Source organism: Osmerus mordax, chromosome 23 (assembly GCF_038355195.1).
Source record: "Osmerus mordax isolate fOsmMor3 chromosome 23, fOsmMor3.pri, whole genome shotgun sequence".
NCBI classification, from domain to species: Eukaryota; Metazoa; Chordata; class Actinopteri; order Osmeriformes; family Osmeridae; genus Osmerus; species Osmerus mordax.
The window spans coordinates 6,091,091-6,118,961 of record NC_090072.1 but is presented as its reverse complement, the minus strand read 5'-3'; the positions used below and the strand labels follow the sequence as shown (position 1 = coordinate 6,118,961).

Below are 27,871 nucleotides of genomic sequence, written 5' to 3'. Positions count from 1 at the left end.
GAGGTTTCAAGTCTGGGATCTTTTATACAGTAGGTTTGTGCAAATGTGTGATGAAACTTTCAGCACCTTGGACAGCTGCCTGCACAACCCCACTCAGGAGAGGAGAAGTGAGGCTACAGCCTCCATGCACACTAGAGGGAACGAAAGACAGCCAGAGAGGTAGAGAGCAGGAAGGAGAGACATATATACGAAGGCTGTAAAGGGAGAAGTGTGAAGAGAGGATGGATGAATGAGAGAGAGAGGTAGAAGGAGTGGGGACCAAGAGAGAGCCAAAAAAAGAGCAAAGGAGGGTGAAACGAAGGAAGAAAGAGGGAGGGGAGAGAGACAGTTCAAAAGATTCAGAGTTCATCTGGTAATTAAGTGAACATGTAAGTCCTTTTACTCTCATGCAGTTCAGTGATCTCCATGTTCTTTACAAGTGGAGACACTCATTCAAAATAACTACAGACACACACACACACCCCACCGGCTAGATCCCATAGTTTTCTCCCGGCATGCGTGTCGCTAGCTGAATAATGTAGGGCCTTTACCCAGCGCTCAAGCCTGAGTGGATAATCTGGCCACAAGGACAGACTGTGTCAACATTCCCCTTATTTATTTATTTACCCACTTGCTGTAGGAGCTGGGGAAGGAGAGGCAATGTACCCACATGCAGCCCTGGTGCAATGTACCCACATGCAGCCCTGGTGCAATGTACCCACATGCAGCCCTGGTGCAATGTACCCACATGCAGCCCTGGTGCAATGTACCCACATGCAGCCCTGGTGCAATGTACCCACATGCAGCCCTGGTGCAGGAGCTGTGTTTAGGAAGCTCCTGTTGTATCCTCACACCAGCACAATGTACTTTCAGGTGCCTGCTCCACTGTCTGCCACTTCAGTCCCCCACTACTAATCTCTTCTGTAAATGTGTGAAATTAGGTTCCTTGCTTTTTAATTACATAAAACACACACAGATACACACACACGCACACATCTCCTTGTGTATTTATGGTGTAACATAGTTATGCCATTGGCAAAGGCTTTATTTGTTGAAATATTACATGTTGCTTACAATAACTCATTAATAATGTTGGGGATGGCTTTTGTTTTCCAACTCTAAATACTGTTGCAATAGGATTTTGAGCATTGCCAATCACAATCCTCGTTTAAGAACCTAATCCGCTTTAATATGCAATTGCTTGTAATTCAAAATGGCACCTCGTTCTAAATAACAACTGTCATATTGTTTGAATGTGCTCCCAGAACTGCAAGGAAACTGTCCTGGACAGAAACTTCTAGGCTACCTTTCCAGGAAATGGATCCTAAACCCAAGTGGTTTCATTCTAGCTCATTACCATAAACGTTCACACAAATATTTTGACTGGAATAAAAGAACCATAAATTGCAGAACAGCTCTAAGCCCCATCAGAAAAAAAAATTCAGCTCGTTATTTGTCAGTGAGATGATCATAGCTCACATCCATAGATTAGAATCCTTGGAATATCAAGCAATACAGCTTTGACACACATTTAATGAGTTTCAAGGCAGGATGATTGGGTTTAAAGCCAAATATGATTTAGGTAATTATCCGCAGGATTGCTATGAGAACGTAGCTGGATCAAACACAACAATATACAAGCTTACAGCAGCACTACCTCATACATTGTTGTAAAGTGATTGTTCTTGCCTACACATAAACTAACACCTACCAGTGTTGCTGAGTTTCAAAATGACGTGACCTTCACATCAACAAACGGAAGATAATCCAACACAATAGACAGAATTAAATAATACACATGGGTATTCATGAATTAGGTCTACTAAACTGTATATGCATGGCTATATCCTACACAACATAGGGATGACTATAAAGTAAATAAAAAGTCTAAAAAGTCATACAGCTAACAGTTCAATTGCTTCAAAATCATTTTAAGATCCTGTTTGACTCGATTATTTATATGATTCCTGGCTATTCTATGAATCGTTTTGATTATATAATGTATAACAACTCCTACAAAGTTAGGCTAAATGTTGAGTGAGGAAATAAATATGTGACTTGCTAGGATGGTCACTTTCTTAGTGGTTCCCAAGTTTTGTTTTACTTATCTTAAGTAGTAGGCTTGACTCCTGATATTTAATGATAACACACTAACATTATTACAAGTTTTCACTTTGAGGACACAGGTGAGCATGCATTTAGTTGGTTTTGTTTTTATTAAGCGATTTAAAATGTCCCTTTTGGTACCATACATGTATTGTACTCCCCTTTAAGCAGAGACAGGTGTGCTCATTCACGCGCTCAGACAACTCTCCCCGTGCTCTGTCGCGCGCATTCGATGAGACCCGCTCAATGGTATCTCTAAGAGGGGTGCGACGTCGATAGGTGCCTAATAATGTCGAAGTGAAAAAGACTGTTCCGACATGATGACATCACATTCCGATATTAATCCGGGACACGGCGAATTTGATAAGGCTTTCCTATCCCTAAATCGTTCCAATCCGTTACGATGTGAAGTTATAAATTAGAGAACATAGGGGATCTACAGTGTTTAAGTAGGTGTCGCGCGGAGTCGCGCTCCTACCTGCTCGTAGGAATCCTCCCAGGTGAGGTTCAGAAGGCAGGAAGAAAACAGTTCATCTTCTGTCAGGGCATAACCGTCCATGGTCTGTTGTGTTGCGACGAATGAGAGTAATTAGAGTCTGTATAGGTTTTATTCCTCCCTCGACGAGTCTCTCGGTCCCGCTTGCTTCTCTGGTACCGTGTATCAAACGAACGTCAACTATGGTGCTGCTCGCTCCGTCACGTGGGGCGGACACCTTCAACAACACAGATATGCCTTTTTTGGGCCAAGATACAATACTAGAAAGTATATTGTTTTCACCTATTTATCAGCAGACCAGTTTGTTTTATTAACTTTGTGTCCTAAGTTATGACAACACGAGTCCTATAAGATGTAGTAGCCTACTTCAACAGGTAGCTGGTCCTCACGCGACGCCTGGGGAACATACGTTACCTTGGCAACGAGCCTACACCAGGTGTTAATTTAGTGCTGTGTAACGGTAAATCATTTGAATACATCATTTGCATATAGGCTAGTTGGCTAGTTAGGCTATTTACACTGAAGAAAATAGTTTGGTAAATATTAGGATACTTATTTGACAATTTATATATGTATAGCTAAAGCTAAATATCCTTGCATAATGCAGTCAGTCCGATATTGGAAGGTATGAATAGTTCCAAACATTACGGTCAACCATGTGATTTCTGTAGCCCACGACTTTCTGCATTTCATTACAGTAATAGCAGTAAAGCTCCCCATACAACAAAGCTGTCTACCCAGCCTTCCCCATGGGTTGAGAAATGTTTTCCTTTTCTTGTACTGCTTCACTGCTAAATCCTGTCTACTGCCTTAGCCTACTTTAGCTATATTTTTGAGAACAAGATTATGTTTTATTATTCACATCAAGCAGGTAAACTAAAATAATTTGCGCCAGAAAAAAAGTAATGTTTGCACTGCGAAAATAATTGATAAACACCATCATCATATTAGCATAATGTATGCTAATATAGGGTAATTTGCACTCATTAAATATGCCTATCTATATATTGACACAATAAATGCTGCAATTTCAGAGGAATATGAAAAAAGGAAAAATAGTACAATCATTACAAACTATTTTCCTAACTTTAAGGAACCATAAGCTGAAAAAGCTTCAGTAACTAAAAAGCTACTGTAACAATTCCCCCTAGTGGATCCCATGCTGGACATCTTTAAATCAAGTTGGTTTAAGCTCAAGTCATTGAGAGCAATGAGCCCATCCGGCCATCACTAAGTTGTTTATATTTACATGTATTCATTTAGCAGATACTTTCATCCAAAGCAAGGTACAAAAAGTGCATATAGTAAGTAGGCCAACAAGTACAACAGATAGGCCAATCAAGGACTAGAAGTGCACAGATTTAACAGTGTTACAGTGGTTAGAACCAAGGAACAGTCTGTATTTTACGATACTATGCATGCCTGCTTTAATTAGATACACTCAGTTGTCTTCAATAGGAATTTGGGTTTGTGGCTTTTGGATAGGTTATTATAGTCTGACACTGTAAGGTTATCCAGTTGCAACATGTTCACATTGTTGCATTTACTATCGATTAGCCTTTTTTGGAGAACCGTCTTTCACCATTTGTCCTGCCAGAATTGAGCAACACAAAGCAGAGGGGGTTTCTTTCATGCTGCAGTGTTGCTTTGCTCTCCTCCTCGTTTCATCTGGCGTGCGTTCGCCACGCATCGGTTGTAACCTTTTCATTTGTGGTCGAGTGGCTCAATGCTGTGCATGTTCCTCCACACACAAACTGTTAAAAGATTCACTTCACTGGCTAGAGTAATAGAAAGCAAAATTGACACGTTTTTTGTTTTTCCTTTTCTTCTCTTCGTCGCATGTTCTCAGAGAAAATCTTTGATACATGGTTCAATGCATGGTTAATTTGTTAGACGTGAGTAACAGGCCCTGTCACACGTGCAGTTAATAGATGTTTATAGAAATGTTCACATGTCCTTCCACGTCACAATGGAATGCTCAATTACCATAGTAGCCGGGTAGTCATCAATATGCAAGTGTGTTGTCAAGACAGCACATTTACCTAAAAAGCGGTTCTGGATGACAATGAAGAATAAAGTATTCTCAGATCTGGGGGCCCGGACGCAGAAACAGGGAGGTCATGACGCACAGAGAAGGCTCCAACTCTTATCTCTCCCACCTTATCAACTATAATCTGTCCTCCACTGTAGATTAAATTAAAGATTGTGAAACACCATGCACCAGAGGAAGGCCAACAGCAAAAGGACACATCACAAGCGTCACAAGCCTGATTTAGCTAAATAAATGGGAGAATTCCTCCTTCTCCTGGGTCTACGACATGTTCCCCCACCTCTGGCCCCCCAATGCTCCAGCACCACCCCCCCCCCCCCCTGTCTGTGATCTCATACGATTTCCCATGGTCTCCTTGAGTAAAACAAATCCAAGCTGTCCAGGGAATCAAATCGACAGGCAGATTATTCCAAGTGACAACGTAACAATTACGTGTTGATCTTTTCAGTGTGGGTACATTTCCATAACGCATACACACACAAATGAGATGACACCGTTGCTCAAGGTGGCAGGTCAGGGGCCTCACCTATCAATCACAGTGTGTGGACAAAGTTAAATTGAAGCAAACATCGTTTTTTTCCGCATGTGTGCCGTTTTGCTTATTCCTGCACAGATTCTTGCTTTCAGTTGTGGAGGGGGGGGGGATTAATTCTGGTACACTATTTTAGACATGCAGTCTTCAAATCACCACCCCCTATGGTCCATCCATCAAACATAACCCTTTGGTTCATGCATATACCATATCACAGAAAAGACTGGCTAGCAACTGTCAGAGATGGTGTGATTGAATTGTTCCATTGCACTGTCACCAGAGGGGCTATTACTTCAAATTAGCATACAAATTCAAACCAGGACAGATGGATTTGTCACATTCCAGGCACCATCTTCCTGCGAGATTGGCTGCGCTTGTGCTGCGTGAAGATAAGACACCTGTCTGGGTTGCGATCGGGGAGGGCTGGTGCAGGATGGTCAGGGGCTTCCTGGGTAGAGGGGTCTACGAAACGCTGAGGCGTTCAGCAATGAACTTCCCCTCCCACCGTCGGGAAAAGGAAGCCTACTTCCTGCTCGCCGCAGGTGTCTTGAAAATAAGAGCCGTTTACGATACAAACTGCCAATTCACACTCCTGTCAGTTCCTGGTACAGCCCTCAGGCCTGTTGTTTTCCCGAAATACTGTGGTTTCCATGATTTATGATAAAAATAAAGTATTGTCGTTAACTAAGAAAAGATGGTTAGATCAGCAAAAATGGGGAATGGCTCCTGAATTTTCCCCTGATGGAGGTTATGGCAGTGATGACCTGGACCATCAAGCCCTCTTCACAATCCTGATCTCAGCTCAACCCCACAGGAGGCTGTCTGCATACCTGCCTCAAAACAAAGCAGCCTTCACTTCAACTTGAAGAAGAATCATTGACATCCATTGCCATATAACTATTCTTTTGCCTTTTAGTAACAGCACAGGACCTTGTGGGAAACTGAGTCTACTTTGAGGATTGGGCTAAACAAAACATAAATATGGGTAAACATGTCATGCTTTTACTGTGTGCCATTATCCACTTGCTAATAAAATGTAACTTTAAAAAATACAGATTTTCTTTTGTAATTACGTGGAGTGGATCAATGGGAAATATTGAGCATGAAAAATGCCCTTACCCTAGGATCAATTCCATATAATTTCCTGATCAGCTCAACCTAATGGGATTTCTATTGGCTTCAGTTATGAAAGCTATTCTCTCCGGCACAATTTCATGGATACATTTAGATTTATGTGCCATCGAAAGGCTTCTGCAGTAAAAATGGCTCCCCAACAATCTAAGCAGTTCAAAACAAGGATACCCTCATGTCCCCGCATAGTGAATGAGCTGTAGCCCAGATTTCATATGATCCTGTAATACTACTGCCAGCAGCTTTTCCCTCCTCTCTTTCTCTCCTTCGTACTTCTGACTCTAAAAACACTTTAACTGCCCCACCTCTCGTAGTGATGTGCCTTTGAAAATTGCAAAGAGGGGGCACGTGCTGACTCGGGGCGCTTTTGAAGCCGTCGTCTCTTTCCCGTGTGTCTCAGTGTGTTCTGGAATCCTCCGCCACCTCCAAACTATACAGCGGCAGAATAGAAACCTCCTGAGGCACCATGATGAACTATGTTTTTCCCATGGTTACATAAACATTCACTATATATAGCTCATGCAACTGTTTCAGTTCTAGAGATTTACACATTACAGGAGAAGCTGTTTTGTGTAAATTCAAATAATTGTGAGAATCTTTGTACCTGAACAGTAACAATGTCACTGGGGAGATAATGCAAAATAATTCACCCAGCGAACATGAAGCACCGTTAGAAAATAAGCATTACATCTTAGAAATACTGCCTCCAGCTACAGACTATTTTAAAACAGAATCCACTAAGGGATTGTGAACAACCACACTTCCTATAACTGTCAGTGGGTTTTAACACTGAATAACAGATTTTAGAGAAGTCGCCAAACCCCAGCCAACCCAATCATGGACACATGCTGTGAATCAGCCACCACAAAAAAAGCCCCTAGGGAGCCTGCAGGGCTGGAGGAACCCTGCATGCTCCCCCAGTTGGGATGCCGTAGCTGGGGACCCGGGCCGACCTGCGCCTGGGGGACCTCCTCTTCAACGGCCGTCCTCAGGGGTCCTACAGTCCAAACTTCCTTTGCTCCACGCTCCGCTTCACAGAGTCGGACTGATTTGGGCTGCTGACCCATGGAATGAGTGGGGGAGCTCTTCTAGAAACTTCCTTCAGGGTTCATCCAACTTTCAGAGCACTGCCTAGTTGTACAATCTGATATCTGCAGAGTAAAGTTTAATCTTGTGGACAAAGTTACCAAACTTGAGGAACTTTTGAAGGACACGGTGGCACCCAACTGGTTAGTAAACTGAACGATTCACTTGGGGGCATTGTTTTAAGATTTGTCATCAACAGGGTGCTTCAACCTTCATGTATGAGGGCAGGGTTGAAACAGATAGTGTTGTCTGGTGTCTATTGCTTGCTGGGGTTCACTTCTACTGGACAGACCACACAGATTAACCAGTACCTTTTCCAAATAACTTGCAGCAACACAAAATAAATAAATAAAATAACAAGATATTAGGTATATAAGGTATTTCACTGAGTTAAAGTGATTGCTTTGTTTTGTGTGGAATACTATTCTATTAAGCATGGATCCATGTAGTGAACATGAACAAGTTCTTTATATGAAAGTCAGACTCTTTATTCAGGTAATTCCACTGTGCCTCCAGGAAACTGAACCAGGACTCTGTTACAATGCTTTTCCCTACAGTTGGATCCTCGATAAACCAACCTCTCTCTCCAAGTACCATAAACACAACAAAAAATATTTAACAATCCAGGACCCCCCCCCCCACACACACACCCTCAGAAGCTGGACGAGACCATCAAGACTGGCATAACCCGTCCTTCACTCCACAAGTCCTTTTCCTGGTTTACTAAATCTACACAGGCTGTGTCCATCTACAGTAAGTTCATCTGAAATAATTCACAAGTCATGAGAGTAATGCTGACATTCAGATGTATGGTCATGCTTTACATGGTCAATGGACTAGGCGATCATTTTTCCCCTCCTTCCAACTTGTTTAGCATTAGACGCAACTATTTGTTTAAAAAATGACAGGTGATTCAAAACATGAATACAAAACAAACTAAAGTATGATATAATATGGACAATGAAACAAAATACACATTTCAAACGATTGTTGAAAAGAGGTCCAATCCACTTTGTATAAATAATAAGGATGACAGTTGTTCCAACGAGTGTCCGCTCAGTACTGAGAGTGTTCCTTGCTTGAGAGTTTAGCCGCGATGCGCTCCAGCTGCCTTCTGGATTCACACTGAGGGAAGTTCCCCAGGTTGTAGTACTGGGGGGCGATCTTCAACAGCCTGCCACCACACAACACACCGGGTTAGTTTACGCTGTGACAATTTGTCAGTGTGTGCATGTTCGTTCAGAAAAGGATTTCTTTTTCACATTCACCCATGTTTGGAACCGACACTGATCAGATGCCATAGAACCCCCCCCCCCCACACAGGAACCGGACGGCAGATGATGGGGACAGCTTACCACTCCGGGTTGATGCTGGTGCAGGTGCGGGTGTAGTTCTTGGTGGTGAGCACAAACTCGTTGTAGAGCACCCACTCAGGCTTGTGGTCCAGCACGGTGGAGGGATGCAGCTGAACCACCTGGTTGTCCTTCACAGTCAGGTAGTGTCCGGTACGCTCCAGATGGGCCACCTGCTCCACACACACATACACACACACAGAAAGCTGACAGAGCTACACCTGCGATTCATCTAGCTTCACAAAACACCTCCCACATAACCTAACCCTCGCCCCGACAACACGGTGCACAGTAGATGGTAAGAAAATGTCATTTATAATTCAAATGTATGGGAATAAACCCCAAGACAAGAAAGACCCATCTGATCAGATGTAGCCTGCAAAAGACAGAAGGCCTTGGATGACATAACAATGGGTCTTCAGAGCAAGGACTGCTGGCCTGGCCCTAATGAGTTGGAAACTGCTAGAAACATTAAGTTGAGAGGAAGGTACGGCTTCTTCACTTGTGTTCCTATTTAGATATGCGTGTCACGGCTGTGGTGATTAACCAGGGCAATCAGTCTCAATAAAGGCTTAGCCAAATAAAGACATAAGCTTAAACCGCCACAGAAGTGGAACATGAGACCCACATTATTTCTCTGTGAAAAAGGTTAATGTTGACAAATATTTACATATTAATGCCCTAATTCAACTTGTCAGGTTGCTTGTTTCAGGTAACCCCCCTCGGAAATGGACTCCCGCAAAATGCCATTTATTTTCCCCCGAGCGGGCAAAAGAAATAAATAAATATATTGACTTGATTTCTTGTTGTGTGTTTTACGAGATTGTGACTTTAAAATGAGGCTATCCATTACGTAGATATTCTAACGTTGATGTGTGTGTTCTGTTCATTTTGTACGTGACGGTGTGCATTTCTTTTAAGAGAACCTCTAAACGAACAAGAATTGAAACTCACTGAGTGAATAAAAATAATGACCGGTTACTTAGTATCAGTTTGGGGAGTGGGGGCTAGGGGGGGGTGCTAACCTGCATGAAGAACCCTGTGGTGAGAGCCCGGCGGATGTTGAGGTAATAGTCTCTGCTGGTGAAGTCGGTGCTGCGGCGAGGCAGGTCGAAGCGCTCCATGATGCGGGACAGCTGCTGGCGCACGTTGTCGGCCGACATCAGAGAGCGGTAGTTGACAAAGTTGTCGAAGCACCACTGAGTGGACTCTTGGTCTGGGGGGGGGGGGGGGGGGGGTGCGGGGAAGATGGAGGTTAGGGGCATCAACGTCACCCAGAAAGAAGAATAAAGGCTAAAGACACGGTACACGATGAAGAAACATGACAGAATGGCGTTGATTTGGGGGACCTATGGAAGCTGGTCTGTAACATGCATCACAAGGCCACCTGGGGACGGCGGGAGGGGGTGCTTACTCTGTTTGAAGGCGTGGTAGACGTTGAGGAGGGTCAGGTGGTCCCCGTCGACGTGGGCAAACTTCATCTTGGACTCGTCGGCCGCCTTCCTAGCCTCCGTGGGGCGGACGAAGCACTGTGGGACTAAACAGGGTTGGTGTGGGCCCCAACGCAGCCACCCACAGGGATGAGTCCAGCTGTACCACACAGAGCTACAAGGCCCCCCAGGTCAGAGAGGCCTGAACACAGAGGGGGCCAGGGTGTGTGTTGGTGGAGGGGGCGAGGAGGAGAGACAGGTGGCTTTCTCCAGCCTTGGGTCTGGCAGCTTTTCTGGGGGAGTAAGCTATAGTCAACTCACTTGAGCCGGTATGACCAGATTGCTGCTAGAAAGTTAGACCGGAGGACAGAAGGAAGCGGGGCGCTTTGAGACCATTCAGACAAAACACGGTCTCTGTGCAGCAAATACGGGTGGCAATTAGGCTATCCTGTGTCTCGCTGAAAAGCTTTTTAACAGGCGGCGAAGAGAGAGACCAAAAGAACGAGTGTCTAAGCCTGTCGATAGGCACCCGAGTGCAATCCGGCATCTGTGTGGAAAGCACTTTCATCAAAAGGCTTCCATCAAACATTTCCCCCGGCCGCCCACCCGCACCTCGCTCCCAGCCGCCCAGCGTCAAAACACGCTCGATTGTGGGCTTAACGGACAAGGGTTGAGTGTTTATCGAGCCCCACGGTTGGTTGCTTAAGACGCCGTGCGTTTTTCTTTTTTGTGTTGCTGACTCTGTAATGAACTCAGCAGAAAGTGTATTCCCTAACACACTTGTTATTAATGCACACCGTGTCCCACCAGCTAGTTACATTCAACCCCCCCCCCCCCCCCCCCCCCCATCCCAAACCGACCCCCCCCCCCCTCCCCTACTGAGGCATCTGATTCATCTCAATGAGCAGCATTCTGCTTTGGCAAGCCTAAAGTGCAATTACTGCGGCAGCACATTGGGGCTGCTCACAATATCAACCGATTCATTTAGTGGAGACACACTTTTTCCACTGCCTGACAAATATCAACCGACAGCACCAGTTCCTCCCTCCCCATCTCTCTCTCTCTCCCTCCCCCTCTACGTCACCATGGTCAAGGCCCCGCCTGACTAACCGTCAAACACGAGATCAAATGTTACTGGGCATCCATTATGATTGTGTGCTACATCATCGAGATGTTTGTTGAGCTAACTGCTGGATGTCAGTTCTATCCCAACCTGACTGTCACGGTTGTCCAACGCAAAGGTTTCATCCACCAACACCATTAGAGATGAACACTGTCTGTTAATCGACAGAGCTCGAGTACTCCACGGTCTCCATTTTTTATAATAATGCTAAAACATTTGAATAAATGAGTAATGTTGGATTATTTAGCAAGGCATCTATAAACTATGTTGTTTTGTTTCTGAGACCTGGAGCTGAGTGCTAATGACCTGAGGGAGAGGTGTGAGGCCCTGTCTCCTGGTCTGGGTGTTACCTGACAGCATGGCGGTGATGGACAGGATCTCGTTGGAGCAGTTGAACTCGCAGCTGGCGATCACCATCTTGGCCAGCTGGGGGTCCAGGGGGAACTCGGCCATCATGGAGCCCAGCTCGGTCAGGTCGCCATCGTCGTTCAGAGCCGCCAGGTAGTTGAGAAGCTCCAGCGCTCGCATCAGGGTCTCTGGGGCTGGAAGGGGGGGGGGGGAGGTTAGTGGTTGATGGCCAGTTACCCCGGACAGAACTTAGTCACACTGATGTGGGTGGGGGGCTCATTTTTCATTCTCCGCTCTAGCGATTCAAAACAACTCTAATGCAATTACAGGGGAACCCTTCACTTAATGCATCAACACGGGGCTTTAGCCGTGGTAAAAAAAGAAATTCTCCTCTAGATGCAATTATTGACCTTTGGCTCAGGCGAACTGAAGCCTGATGACTAGTTGCATGTTAACTGAAAATTAGCTCCCTCTTCAGCTCAGGATCGCGTTCGCTTTCATTTCTCCAAAAGAGTTTAAGTGAAAAATCCCATTTCAAAATGCAGGGAGGTACTTTCTTCTGATGAACAAATATTGATTTGGGCCATCAAACTACTTTTACATCAAGTGAGAGCTAACTGCATTGCTTACAGTGGCAATGGACGCGTTGAAAATACGATTTTATGTTCTCCTACCATGATGAACCAGTGTTGGGAAAATGCAATCTATACACAACACACCTCATCAAAACAGAACCACAGAGCGCCTCCGCATGAGAAGCCGATATATTAACAAAGGGCCAAATCAATGGGACTAAAGGCTAAAGGTAAATAAACGCCGATTGGCTTTGAAATGTACGACTCTGCAAATGTCACCAGGCAAATGAATCCCTCCTCGCCTGCTTTCAGCTGTAAATGGCTACTGACTGTCTAGGGGGTTCTTGTTGTGTTTTGATGGAAGAGCGCTTCACAACACCACTTCTGCTCTTACTGAGCAGAGAGGAAAACGCGTAGAGGAAAATGGACCAGCAGTTACGATGGGCAACACTATAATACATTAGGATTCTGAACGTCGATCTTTTCTACACCTTAGAAAAAGCAAACATTGAAATGCCCTTTTTCGTCACGTACAAAGTGGGCATCCACCAGCTCCACAACAACCCAGATATGAGGGTGACCCAGGCTGAAAGCTTTAGCGAACATGACCCGCTCCAGTCAGGAGTCCAGCAGAACCTGAACACACACACATGGTTTGACATCCACCTACAGAGAAGGAACAGAGAAGTTTGCGTGGGCCCCAGTCCCAGCTCTACCTGTGCTACAGGGGCTTGTTACTGGGCCAGTAAGGAGCTAGAACATGGTTCTGGTTCAGGTCCACTTTCACCTGTTCCAGAAGGATGTTTCAGAACAGATGAATTGTGTCATAATTTTCGTTCCCCATTCCCAGCTGGACTAAATAAAATGGGGCTTGAGTGGTCAACCAGGGGCGTGTAGGGGGCTCCACCGGTGCGTCCAAGAGACATACAGCAGCGGGTAAGAACCGGCAAGGTCTTGAGAAATAAGAGGTTGGGCACGTTTAACTGACAGAATATAAAGAGAAGGCGATAGCCGAGGTGATACCGGGGCTATTGATGTAACCAATTTCACTCACAAAATGGCGTTTGCCGTGGCGGATGGGGAGAGATGGGTTTAATCTTGGAGGTGAGATGAAAACTGTATTACAGTGAGAGGAGGAGGGTGTGTGGAGGGGGGGGGGTTAAGAGAGAGGAGGAGGAGAGTGTGTGTGGGGTTAAGAGGAAGGATTGTGTGTGTGTGTGTGTGTGTGTGTGTGGGGGGGGGGGGGGTAGGGCTATGAAGCAATAGAGAGAAGGAGAGGGAGGGTGTGGGTTAGGGCTATGAAGCAAGAGAGGAGGAGGAGGGTGTGGGTTAGGGCTATGAAGCAAGAGAGGAGGAGGAGGGTGTGTATGGAGGAGGGGGTAAGAGAGAGTAGTGTGCGTGTGTGTGGGGTTGGGGCTATGAATGGAGATGAGGGTGTCTTTTGGAGGAAAGCAGGAACAAATGCAGAACTGGCCAGGGACGCTGGGAAGTGCAACGGTCCGGTGTCTCTTGAGCGTGACATTGGTATGAGACAAGGCGCTAGTGTTTTTGGCTGTGGTCCAGGCCAGTGCGCATCAACAGGGAATAGGGAGTGCTTGCTTGTGAAACTGCAGCCCAAATACCCATCGACTGACCGACCGCAATCTACTCCCCATGACTTGGAACACCACAGTATATCCTCCCACAGAGGATAGACACAAACTGGTCCCAACAAGTAGCGGTTACACAAAAAGTCTAAACAGGAGTCACACGATACAAAATGTGTTTTTCTCACTAGCGTTTTTGAAGTTGAAGATACCACCTGATTTTTCCTTAAACTTTAAACTGTGGGAGAGAAAAATTAAGACTTCACAACTGGTTTTCGGGACAATCTAAGAACTAATACAGTAACACACAATATGTAATCAGGACTTAATTGTGGATAATCAAGCCTCAGTCGTGCCTCGCCACGGGAAAGGCCGTTGTCACGACAAGAAAGTGTGCTCACCAGGTGGGTCCATGAAGTCAAAATGCACCAGGTCATCGATGCCCAGCTTCTTCAGCTGCAGGACGACCGAGCCCAGGTTGGACCTCAGGATCTCAGGGTATGTGTTGTCCTGTCCCACACAGGAGGCAGGGGGAAACCAGGAAAAGCAATCACAATGAATTAGTCAGGGTGCCGATTATTGCTCCCAATGTGCGCTTGTATGACGAAGGGAACGAAAAAGCTGGGAGGCCGCCGTTTGAAGGACTATTAACTTCCCCTTTCCCCGATGGCGTGACGTGGAAGAAGGGCTCTGTTAAAGTGGAGGACTCGGCCCCCTCGCGTTAATTCGTCACAGGGTGTTGTCGCTGGCGCATTTTATAAAAAGAAAAGAAGCTTGCTTTCAGAGAGGACGGCAGACCAAGGACTGAGATTTCTAAGAGGAAAACTACCCAGCCAGAGATGACTACCTTGGGGGAGCTGTCCTGATTCAACTATGTATGAGGTAACATACTGTCGGAGATCTCTGACACATACAGTACATAGACTGAACGTAGCCAGCGATGATCGAATCAGGCGTTCTCTGAGGACGAGTCTTGCGACGACAAAAGAAATGGCTGTGTGTCACCAACCTGCATCTCTGTCTTGTAGGCCTTCTCTGTGTAGAGGCGGAAGCACTTCCCTGGCCTTGTCCTGCCGGCCCGCCCTGCCCTCTGCTGGGCGGAGGCCTTGCTGACGGCCGTCACCAGGAGCGACTCCACTCGGATACGTGGGTTGTACACCTGGGGGGTGGGGGAGGGGAGCGGAGGGAAGGTTTGACACGCAGGAGGGGATGGAGACAACTCCACCGTGTATCCTATTCAAATTGTTTTCTGCCCCCACATCCGCAAAAAATATACAATCCAACATTGACACGTGTACACAAAAATATACAATTCAAAATTGACACGTGTACACAAAAATATACAATCCAACATTGACACATGTACACACAGGGGCAGGAGAGCGAACGAGCGCGCACACACACACACACTAGGCACATACATCATCTTAGATAGAGCCACATGTATGACTTGGCCCGGGGCTGGAGAAATGTCAGAGGAATAAATAACGGGCTTCTCCATCTCTGCTGCTGTCAGGTGCACGGGCCTCTATTTATCAGGGGATTTTCAGGCTACAGAAGCAGATGATCAGGGCAGATTAGGCTGGGGGGAGGCTGGGGGAGGTCGGGGGGGAGGCAACTAACCTTTTGCTTGGCAAATCCAGGATCAATTACAAACACCACACCATCGATGGTCAGGGACGTCTCGGCGATGTTTGTCGACACCACAACCTGAGGAAATGAGAACAGCTGGTTTCAGATGCTGCCTCGATGGGGAGGGAGGGCTGGACGGCGCTTAATTCCTTGAACTCGATTCTGGAATTCACAACCAGCACGTATCGGGTCCACGGACGGGTCGGTGATTCCATAATTCATGCAGGCTAATTATTAAAAAAGGCTGGTCAAGCTATGTGATAATCATTGCAACAATGGCAGCCGTGGGGTCAATGTCATCTTAAGAAGAGAGGGCTAGAAGGGAAAAGTGCAGGGGGAGAGAGAGCCAAGTGTGAAAGCCCTTCTCCCCGGACGCTGCAGGGTCTGAGGCGAAGCGGCGAGCTCTCCCGCGGCAGGTTGCGGACGCTCCACTAATGCCACCCAACAGGGGAGCGCCGCGACAGTCGCAGCAATCAGGTCCAATGTGGCACCGGCAAGCCACGGCGAGACGCCTTGGCGCTGAGTGTCACTTCCCAACGCATTACCGCCTCACTCTTCAGAGAGGGGTTCCTCTGACTGCTCGCAGCGGGGCTTCCTGTCTCGGAGACGTCACACGCTCTCTGCACAAAGGCTTTCTCACCGCTCTTCAAAGAGCCAACACCTAATTGATGTATTAGTTGGTTTTCCGCGGGTGGGCCGCATTTGAAATACAGGGTCGTCCTCCCGAGTCTGTGTCTCCGTCGCCAGATGATAGCTTGACAAAGACTGGAGCTGTTGGCTTTAGATAAGGGAAAGTTAGGAGGGCGGGAGGGTGGGAGGGAAGGGAAAGAAAACGGGGGGAGGGAAAAATTCATATTTACTTGTGAGAAACGGAGTCTGTCGCATTCGACAAACAAAGCCAAACATGGCGGATGATTCACACGCCCCGAGGTGCAGGCGTCATGTGGTAGCGCGAGCGAGCGCCCACCAAATTAAAATCACTCACACTGACAATCAGGGGGGTGCTTGAAAACCCACCTCAAAATAAGAGCTAAGTTGCATTGAAATTAATAAGCTCGGTGGATAGCTGCAATTATGTTGAGAAAAAAAAAAAAACGCCTATCAGCAAGCGGAGCTCTGAAACTCGATCTGGAGCACTGGGGGTTTGTTTTCATCTGCTTCAAATGAAAAGAAGAGGTTTGGAACATCATTTTCTATGATTCCCCTTTATTTCAAAGTATAATTTTTGGAAACATTATTCTGTGGGAAGGGGGTGATGTTTTTTTTCCTCCTCCAAAAAATGAGACCAAGGAAGCCCATAGTAATACAGAGCTTACTAAAGCTAAGAGTGGAAGAGTGGAAGCTCCTCAGCTGTCAGGGGGGTTCGCTGGCTGATCAAAGCAACAGAACCAGTTGCAATATTTCTCTCTCAAATGTATTATGGCACAGACAAAAACTCTGAAGAGAGGTTGGAGTTGGGGGGGGCGGTGAAAATAAGACTTTTGAGCATTGGTAGAGATGCCGTGCAGAGAGGCGCTGGAGTTGTGCGTCTCTCAGTTCCAGATCCTTTTCTATTACAATTATCCCCTGTAGCAAGTCTGTCTATGAGAAATGACAGCTGAATTGGAGCGCCGAAATCAAATGAGTCATGTCAACCCTTTGGGTCGGTCTCTTGTCAGCATTTACTCAAGCCCGGGGTGAGGGGGGGGAGCAGATCAGAGGCCGTCTCACGCGAGCCTCAATGTCTGCTGGAGGCTGTTGTGTAACGGTGCGACCCATTTGGCCGGAGAAACTGTCCAGACTCTGTTGCGAGTCCTGGTACTTGAGACGGAGTGAGACAGGTCATGACCCAACGCACTGGGAACCGCCACTACAACGTCATAGCTCACGTGTAACAGAGGCCTCACGTTTAAAAGGAGTGGAAAAGTGCACCACTGAAATCTCTGCTTACAATAAACAAACCATTCGTTTGACTCGAGCAGCACAAGGCAGATCAGCCTGCATCTGTGATAGTTAGCAGTATGTGAGCCATTGCGGAAAAAAGATCATCGTGTCATAAATATTTCGTTTCGAGAATGATTAATCCCCAGACATTTATTGTCCGCTAGCAGTAAACAACCAATGAACCATTCCTTTCGTTCTCCTGATCAACCATTTTAAATATCAAACATCTGAATAAGAATACTTCAGTGAGTCTTTCCAGATATACGTCCACAGCCAACTGTACACACTTGCCTTCCATCTAGCGTAGCTCTGCTTCTTAATCTATCTGAAGCTGGAGGCTCTGAGGCCTCCAAATCCCACCTTTAAAGCGAGGATTTCTCTCCCAAGAGAGAACGGCAGACTGTTCAGTTATTAATGCCAGAGTTTTCTTCTCCTTTCAGCCCTTGACCCTTTCTGTAATGTAGCCGTCAGAAGGAGCGACCATCTTGTTCTGTATTCATGCTGGGGGGGGGAGATGGGCAACAAAAGGAGGGGCCGAAATAAGGCTAATTCCAAACCCTTCAAAAAGCAACCGACCGTCTCTAAAGAGCCAGCATGCCTCAAAGTCTGTGCACTTGGTGCGCGTGTGTGTGTGGGTGTGTGGGGATACAAATCACAGGGTGGAAAAACAGCATTCGGTGCAGGACACACTGCTGGGAGAGGTTCAGAGTCGCTCCTCCCCACATGGCAGGGGTCGGCCCGTGTCAAGGTAGCCTTCTTGCTTCCCACAATCATACGGGAGGACCTCATCGACGGCATTGATTCCGAATGCATATGGACGCCGGGGCTATCACAAGAGTGCAGGCTGGCTCCGTCCTGTCTGATGCACTATTGAGCAATCCCGACTTTTTCATCAGTAATATCATTAGGGCATCATCTCCCGGCGTTATTTCTGGGTTATTAAGCAGCAGGAGGGCAGACAGTGAGGCTGACACGGGCCATCTCTCACTCGCCCCGCTGTGGAGCGCTCCTCTCTGACGAACACGCTCCCTCCTCCAGCCTGGCGGAGAGGGAGTGCTCCTCGGATCCCGCGGCCCACGGCCGCGCGCTCCTCGTGGACACGGCACGTCGCGCCGACACCGGAGCGCGTGAGCATGATGGAAAGCTAACCTGGTGCTAAAACACGGGCCGTTTGTCAAAAGACCCCCGACAATGGTGGTATTGAAACAGGGGGATTAAAGTCTTTGTTGGTAATTACAGTGAATTGACGCGTCGCCTCTGAATCATTAAACTGTTCAAAAATGGGAGATCAGTAGCTTTCAGATTACTGGAGATGACTGGGAAGCGTGTAGCGTTGATTGAGAGTGGTTTAATGCGGTCATTAGTGTGCTCGGCGGCAGATGTGGGTGAGCCTTCGTTTCCCTCGCCACCTCTCCGCGGACTCGAGCCGACATCTGGCCACGCCCCCGTCGAACAACGCTGCGTCCGCCGCCAACGTCACGGTGGGGGGGGAGGGGGTCCGTGCTGTTGATATACACGGCTCTTGATAGTCTCCCAATCCCCCTTGGAATGAAACAACTCCTAGTCTCTCCTTTGCAATACCGTTCCAGGAGCTTCTCCAGGCCTAAGAATACCCCACCAGATCCATGTGAATTACGGCTCGTCTTTAATGTCCACAAACCTTGGAAACCGCACCAACAGAAGCTGTAGACGGTGTTTGAACTGCTGAGGTCCTGGGGATCGACATGTAGTCATGAAAACGAGGCTCGTGTGAGACCTCGATTAAACACACACGAGGCTGGAACGGATGAAAACAGCCAGGAGAAGGGAAAAAAGGCTCCTTATCTGGATGGTCAAAAGCATCAACACTGCTTCACCCCGCCCATGGCTGTCTATCCCGGCCGGGTGTGGAACTCCAACGGAATCATCAACGGAATCCAAATTATACATTCCCAGACATCACTGTTCCTAATAAGTCATCAATAACCTCTCACAGCTCCACTGACAGCCAAATCAGCCCAGAGTGGGGAGTCTGCTGTGGTGATGAGTCATTCATCAACCACCTGTCAGATGTTGGGCCACATGTTTGCAGATGTAACCGGCAAACATGGGCTCTGATTCCCCCCCGCCAGATCTCTGGCCGGCTCAGCTGTCGCTCGACCACGTGGCCTTTGTCGGAGCAAGCGGAGCAGAGTAAAAGCCGTGTTCTGGAAAGTCTTCCTCGACGGTGAGGAAAAAGGGCAGTTGGGGGGTCTCCCGCCGTGTACCGTGGGAGAAACGCAGGAGGTAGGCGAGCGCGGGGGATGCATGCCGTCTCTCTCTGGGCTTCCACCAGGCAGGAGACGAGAGGCCACTGTTCTGGGAGAGAGAGTGTGTGTGTGTGTGAATCCCGTGGAGGAGCGGAGAGATGAAATAGACTGCAGCTTCGGTGTCTTCTCAAGGCTTGGAGGGTGTGAGTAATACCCCAGTTATAATTTAGAGCAGGGAATCGCATGCTGACAAAAGCAGCATATGTTGTGAGTCAGTTCTGCACCAAAGCTGAGAGCGAGGAGAGAGGAAAAAAAAAAAACTTGATTCTACCCATCCCTCTCGGCTCCATCCTTATCCTCCCACCACCTACGTTCAAGTGTTTTGCATCTCAGCCTCCCCGTTCTCCACTTCTTCCATCCCTCCGTTCCAAACTCTTCAAACTCCCCTCAACTCCCCCCGCCCGCCCGCCCGCCACCCGCCTCCCCTCTTTGAATAAGACTTGCAGAGGCACCCCTTGCCTTCAAGGAGCCAGCCAATCACAGGTCGCAGTCTCACCTTCCTCCCGATGGCGCCGCCGGGCTTCCTGGGCGGGGCGGACTCGAAGATCCTCTGCTGCTGCTGGGGGGGCAGCGTGGAGTACAGGGGGATGATCTTGATGTCGCCCGCGTCCGAGCCCAGCTCCTCCACCTCCCTCTTGATCCTCTTGCAGGCCTCGTCGATTTCCTAGGAAAAAATGAGGTAGCACTGGTCAGAACAGAGCAGCAATAAGTTCGAACTGGGCGAAGGGCGGCAGGCGATGTGATGTCACAGGGACGACGGGACCGGGTTTGGGAGACGGGGGGGGGGACCGCTGGAAACGGGGACCGTGGAAATAGTGTCCTCCCTTCTACAGTACACTTGTTCTAGCCATCGCTGTATCTGATGGAGGAAATGAAACCGGGAACGCTGTGCGCTCAGGCGAGCTCCCTGTGGCTCTGACGCGGCGGTCACAAAAAAACACGGACGCACACGCTGAACACACACACACACGCACGCACGCACGCACACAGTTCATTATTCCATAGTGCAGTATTGTGGGGGAATGATGAGAATGGCAATACCACGCTGGTGCATAACCAGCGGTTGTTGTGGCAGATCAGTTTAGTGAAGCTGAACATTCCAGAGCCATTGGGCTGGCAGGCCCGGCTATAAGAGCAGCCGACAGCAGACACAGGGATCCCAGTCAAGCAGCTCAGCCTTGACATGAGACAACATGCCACAGTGCCATAACACTGCTTCCTAAGAAGCCTCACACACACACACACACACTTAAATCTGCAGGGAGAGTTGCTGTAGCCATACATCCTAACTCAATGATTTCCAACACCCAAGACGTTTAAAAATATAAATAACAAATAATAAGGCAGTTCAACACTCAGCCTTATTACTATGCTGTCAATGCTGAACCACAGGCCCTAACCGACATCATCACATTCTCTTCCTCATCTATGGTCCATGTTTCACCAGCTCCAACATGGAGGCCTCACAGCTTATGCAGTTGCACCACCCTCAGGCGGAAAAGAGTATTGCACCTGATGTTTGGTTGGAAAGGCACACGATGGACCGATACCGACACAATAATACTTTGGTGTACAGGTTAGTTAGTACTATTGGATGAAAGGAGTGAAGGTTCTCGAATTAAAAAACGTTCTCCTTGTTTTGTTGCCATGTCATCCTAGTTTTCACATTTGTTTCGTGATTTTGTGAGGACAAGCCGCTTGCCAGAAAGGAGTCAAACAGCCACTAGCTGGAAAACAGGCTGCTTTCTAGGCACAATTTTTTATTAGTTACCCTAAACCACAGCAAATACTGTCTATATCTGTCATATTGATCCCCAAGTCAGTCTGTGGTTCATCGGAGCATGTCCCCTTCTCAAAGTCAAACCCCACGGATGGCAACGAGCCTTGTAATCAACACGTTGACAAGTTTGAATGGAACTGAGTAAATATGAATAGATTGATCAAATTAGCCTGTGTATTAATACCCCCATCAACTCTCTGGAGTCAGCAGCTGTCCTGAAAAAAAAACGGACCCGGTTGCCAAGGCAGCTCGGGAGCGAGCTGGGCGCCCGTGCCTGAGGAGAACCGGAGCGCGTGCACAGCAGGGCAGCCGGCCAGCGTGGGCACCTGTCCACCAGCGCTCGCTACAACCCCAGGAGCAAGGGGCTCACGCCAGGCACCTCCACGATGCCACAGAGCACTGGCCTGGGTCTGCGTGGAGCACGCGCCCCGACCAACCCCTCAGACTGATGCTAACCGCTGACGGGGGAGCTTAACTGGTCGGACTTATCAGGGAAAGCCAGCTGTCATTAAGTTCTGCTTTTCTCTACTGTGGTAGTTTGGTTTGTGCTTTGTTTATTCACTTATTTTATTGTATTTAGTCAATCGAATTTTTTTCTCTAAGTAAGAACAGCCCCACCCTTTCAGGATGCAGTGCGTCCCACGCCTGAACGATCCTACAGCTGACCAAAAAAAACTCAACAACCGACCTCACGGCTCCCCTTGGATCTGCATGCCGGTCATTAGTCAACATCAAAGTTTAGGGGGAGACCAGATAGGTTAAGAAGCGCCCGAGGGCGCGCAGCGGCGAAGCTTTGAACACTCATCTCACCCCAGACCCAACTCCCATTAACTACTTTAACCCAATTAGGAGGGTGTTAATGAATTCGCCAGGGGAGAGCTCTCTGCTCTACGACGCCCTGAGCAGCTCGACGCACAGAGCGTTCAGCATCATCAAGCAGAGATAGTGTGGTGGAGAGGCATCTACTGCCAAACAGTGTCAACCGCATTACGCTCAAATCTAACAGTCCCCCCCCCCCCCCCCCCCCGCACGCGCGTTCGAAAGGGGAAGGCCGTGCGAAGCCCCGTCGACGAGCCGGCGAAACCAAAAAATCAATGACTGGTTGTGGAAGCAGACCACTTCAAACACAGCAGCCTTCCGTGGCGTCGCTCCTCCGCTAACGAGGCAGCCATTGATCTAACGTGTGCTAATGAAAAGAGATGGCAGGGCAGACTGAGGAAGCACCCATTCAGGAACAGGGCTGCAACATTCTCCGATAGGGTGATTGTGTTTTTTTGTTCGTTTTTTTTTTTTTTCTCAACACGGCGGATGTCAGGGACTCAAAAAGAGGGTAGGCGCTCGTTAATTTCAGAGATACGCGAGGAGAACACCATTTGGGTCGGCTCCTCTCGTTTACACGTATTGTGTCCCATCCAAACGGGCCAGACAAGAGCCGTCGAAAACCACCGACGGCCAGAGCGAGTGCGTTGCAGGGCGGTGTCAGCGACGGCCTACGGGGAAGGTGTGCTCGTGCGTGCGGGGCGTGCGCCCAGCCCGTGTGGCTAACCTCTTGTCCGGTGAGGAAGAGCAGCATGTCTCCCTCCTCCTCCTCACACATGTGGATCTGGATGACGGTGCGGATGGCGGCCTCCAGGTAGTCCCTCTCCGGCTCCGGGGTGTAGAAGATCTCCACAGGGTGCGTGCGCCCCGGGATGGTCAGCAGGGGGCAGCTGTCGAAGTACACCTGGAACTTTCCGGCGTCCAGGGTGGCGCTCATCACGATGACCTGGACAGAGGGAAGATGAGGTAAGAGGGGGAGATGAGAAAGATGAAAAGAGGAAAGGAAGACGCAGGGGATTGTCAGGCGAGATAGTGGATAAGAAAACAGGCCATGAAGGGAAGAGGAAAGTCTGGTCGTTTGAGAGGGGAAGGTAGAAAAGTCTAATGCTCCACTCTTCACACTTGGGAGTTAAGTGCACATTGAAATAGCTGTCTATGGCCAAGTCTGGTTCGAAATATCACTGGTGCCTCACAGGACAGAATGTTCCGGGGGGAGAACGCGGCTCAAAAAAGAGCTGAGTTGCTCACAGAGAGAACCCAAGATGGTAGCTATATCACAAGACATTAAAATCAAAGTCCCTGACCCAAGCAGGTTGTAACGCTCATCACTACTGAAGTTAGGCACACAATGTCCTCCTCCCCTCGACCTAGAAGCCATTACATCAAGCCCATTAGGGATTCTGATGGGGAGGCGCCTTTCTCATCTCCAATCTCAAATATTTTAGAGCCTCGCGTCTCGGCATTTCGCTTTACGCACCATGACACAATATAATTGCTCTTAATCAAGGCAAATTAAACTTCGTATTTGAAAAGGGGACGCGAGTGAGACTCAGATGGGGAGGGGGGGGGGGATCGTTCCCGGTAACCTAGACCTCATTTAACAGTCCCTGAACACGTGTATAACCTTTCTGACAACAACTAGTCATTACCCATCTGCTTTATGAGGCTCACTCAGATAGTGAGAGCGTCCAAGCGTCCGCGCTCCTCCATGCAACCCCCCCCCCCCCTCCTCACACACACACACACACACACACACATCCCTGGCAGACTGTCTGAGGCCGGGCCTGACCCAGGGAGCCAGCTCTGCTCCTGCTGCAGAGAGGGCTGGCCGTGTCTGAGCCAAGAGTGGCGCCGCATGCCTCGCCCTCAGCGGACGCACAGCTGCTGGCCGTGGACGGACTGTCAAGGAGAGGGTGGAGGAAAGGTGGGTGACACAAACACTGTCGCTGAGGGGGGAGTAGTCACCGCGGCGGAGTGCGAGTTTGTGTGCGTTTGTGCGTGTCTGTGTGTGTGTAGGCCCAGCCAAGCAGCCAGGGAGAGACCTGAGGTACCACGGTAGCCTGGAGAAGGGAGGGAGGGGGGGGTTACCTTGAGGTCAGGCCTCTGTCGCGCCACCTCCTTGAGGACGCCCATGAGGATGTCGGTGGCCAGCGTGCGCTCGTGAGCCTCGTCCAGGATGATGACGCCGTAGCGCTCCAGCAGGGGGTCGTTCATGGCCTCCCGGAGCAGCATGCCGTCGGTCATGTACCTGGGCGGGGCGGAGGAAACACAGCCATGCAGCGGTGAAGCACTGTTCTTTTATGGGGATGATGAGCTGCGTCACTGATCACAGAAGGCTACGGAGGTAAGGACAGGACGTGGCGGAGGGGCAGGATGGGTACAGGAAGTGGGGTGGAGGAGGGGTGGGACTGGGTAGAGAGATGGAGGGATGGATAGGGGGTTGGTAGAGGGATGGAGGGTGGGTGGGTACTTGGTGAGAAGAGAGTCTGGGCCTTACTTCAGCATAGTCTTGGCTGAGCTGCAGTCTTCAAAGCGGATGGAGTAGCCCACCTCCTGGCCCAGCATGACGTCCATCTCGTCTGCCACCCTCTGGGCCACGCTCATGGCCGCCACCCTCCTGGGCTGGGTGCAGGCCACAGCCCTCTTGGGCCCTGTGGTGGAGCGTACCATGTCCACACACCACTGGGGGATCTGAAGGAGAAACACACACAGTAGTCAAGGCATACCATGCCTAGAAACCTCCGAGGTCCTTCAAATGACTCCGCTTGGCCGACGTTGTTCTGGAAAGGTCGTCGACTCTCTTCCTTCCTCACCTGGGTGGTCTTCCCGGAACCCGTCTCTCCCACGAGGACGAAGCTCTGGTTGTGGGCCAGGATGTGGTTGAAGCGCTCCTTGTACTCCCACACGGGCAGCTGCAGGCGCTTGCTGAGGATGTCGTAGTAGCGGGGCGTGTGGGGCAGGTTGGTGAAGGGGTTGGTCTGCTGCTGCATGGCGGCCTGCTTCGGCGGGACACTCCCCACTGGGGTGAGGGGCACCCCTGCGTGGGGGACCCCAGCGTGGGGCCTGGGGTTCCTGTCGCGATCCCTGTCCCTGTCCCTGTCCCTGCGCCAGTCATCTCGGTCTCTGTCCCTGTCACGCCTGTGATGGAGACATGCATCGTACACTGTGAGAACAACTTTCATCTGTCATATCTGGTAGACTGCAGGAACAGTGGTGCTGTTTTAAAGCCCATTTAAAAGGACAAAAATCTAGCCCCAATTGCAGCTTTTGCCTACGCGTTTCATCTTGAAGACCAGAATTAAGAGATTTCTTAAAAAGAAAGGTAGTTTCTGTTCTTGTGTACAGTACATATTTTGTACCCAAATTGGAAGTTATAAAAAAAAAATATCCAGATGACTCCACATAGCCTAATATAGAGAACAGTAGTAGTTTCATTGTTAGTTTTTTTTATTGAACATTTAGTCTTTACAGTTGTTTCAGAAATTGAATATAAAATGTTGATCGCAAAGCCACGGTATATTTTCCAGGCCAATAACTTCACAGCCGACTTTACAGGCAAACTTGGAAATTGCACCACAGTGAGTTGGTGACTGTCCAATAACATGAAAAGGTTACTGCACATCCTCTTTCACGCTGCAGAAAAACCCCGTAATGGAGTGTTGCATTACGCAAAGGTCACATTGCTGTAGGAACGTAAAGCAGTTGCTTAACATCATGAGTAACAAAAAAAGCTTTAAACTGCCAACGATGTTAAACTGCATCCTTTCTGTCATATTACAATGCACTCATGATCATGGGGATGCAGTATGTAGTCAGCCAGTGACACTAAAAAGCTAGTAGGGGGCCAAGCGTGAAAACCCTAGCTCTAGCTAGCCTAGTTTGGCTAACATAATTGATTTAGATGGCTAAACACCGTTAGCCATGTGTGTTGAGTCCTGGGCTAACCCGCGAACATTGTTGCTATCTAACTGGCAATTATATGCTGCAGCCACTATGACCAGCTTGTATACTCTGATATGGCTGAGTGTTTCTGCATAAGCAACAACCATTTCATTAAAAAACGTTGAGCTACAGCAGCTAGCCAGCCAGTTACTGTACTACTACACACTTGCATAGCAAGGCTGCAAGCTAGGCTAACCATCTCTGGCTAGCTGTAGTCAGGCATTGCAGCCCGCTACATACTTTTTATTCGAAGAGTAATCATCACTTATATCCAACCAATGCAGTTTAGAAATAATTTACTGAAAAAATGAATCTCAAATGCAAAGTAAAGGTATTATTATGTCAATACAGTCCTTGCTTTGCCTATATCGCTGCTCAGTAATGGTGACCGGAAGCTCTTACCTCATCATTGTTATCCTTGGGCTACTGTGTACAGTCGTGTATATAACAGAGGCTGCAATTTAGTTTTGACTAGAGTTCGTCGAGCCTTGACCATAAACTAAATGACAAGCACATGTGTTTTAGCGCAGGAATGCTGCACTACAACCCCTATGAGCTATGCAATGGGCTAGTTCGCGGACTTGCTATGTTGATGCGCCATCAGAGTGATCAGACGCAGGAGAACTAATTCTCTACTGCCGGGGCTTCACAGGCAGTCCTCCGAAAGTGGTCTGAATTGGAATAACATATAGTGTGCGACACAAAGTTATTTATATTTGGGATATTAGAAGAGATGAAACTAATTTGGTTATAATATATGGTCCATGAGAAGATTTTAAAAAAAATTGAACATTTTTACAGACGCATTGTCATAATATATGAATGTCAAGAGAGCTGACTTTTCTTGTCCAGGTATAACATCAAATGAATGGCCAGTGTCCACAATATTGTCAAATTGACATAGTAGAGGGTTACACTTAACTGCCAACAAAGGAACCATAACATCTCTGCATGCATCAGAATTTGATCAACTAGCCCCTGGATTAGAGATGCTACATTCTAGCCAACTGAGCCACAGGTACCTTCATGTTTTGAAAGTGTGTTTGCCTTAGTGCACTGAGTGACTAACGTGAATGTTAATACACTGTCCAATGCAGTCTTACATTATGGATCAAAACACAACCTTTACACACATGATGTAAGTAATCCAATATGCTGGCTTTATAGCATGATCTTATCTGTGTACCTGACTTGCTTTGTAGTGGCTTACACAGACTTGCTAAACAGAAGATCGGAGTGTCGTGACGGGCTCAAATAAACACTACAGCTAAATCATTGCTATGTTTGACAACTGGGGTATTGACCAGAAGACCAGAAACTCCAGTATTTCTTAAAAGATCCTAAAAATGGATTTGAAATGATTCTCCCTCCTTCTGGAATGGATGGAGGGAAGCGTGAAGAATTTGGGTTGAGGAACCACACTGTGTCAGTAGAAGGAGCCATTCCACCCTGTGTGAGCCCAGACTGGGCGGTACAGCTGGAAGGAGCACCCCTGCAGAGTGGGCTCCCCACAAAGAATGGCCCGGAAGACTGCTATTGTTTTTATTTCTTCTTTTGAGATGACACAAATGATGAGGTGAATGATGTTGATGATGAATCACTAATGACAGAATAGAACAGTAGAAATGGACAAAGTGAATAGTTTGTGTGAAAGAAATCCTATACCTAAGTGGAAAACTGGATTGACAAACCT

The 27,871-nt window shown here is 48.1% G+C and overlaps 1 protein-coding gene across 1 annotated transcript; it reads right to left on the bottom strand.

The window, feature by feature from the left end:
- Positions 1 to 7,852: 7,852 nt before the first annotated feature.
- Positions 7,853 to 26,778, bottom strand: dhx15 (DEAH (Asp-Glu-Ala-His) box helicase 15). Its single transcript, XM_067261389.1, has 14 exons — positions 26,581 to 26,778; positions 25,050 to 25,374; positions 24,734 to 24,927; positions 24,325 to 24,484; positions 22,964 to 23,182; positions 20,134 to 20,301; positions 15,418 to 15,504; positions 14,804 to 14,953; positions 14,196 to 14,304; positions 11,636 to 11,827; positions 10,147 to 10,269; positions 9,758 to 9,948; positions 8,736 to 8,905; positions 7,853 to 8,554 (listed from the first exon to the last, which is right to left on the bottom strand). The coding sequence occupies exons 1-14, from the start codon at positions 26,586 to 26,588 to the stop codon at positions 8,437 to 8,439; spliced, it is 2,214 nt and encodes a 737-aa protein (XP_067117490.1). The 5' UTR covers positions 26,589 to 26,778; the 3' UTR covers positions 7,853 to 8,436.
- Positions 26,779 to 27,871: the final 1,093 nt, after the last annotated feature.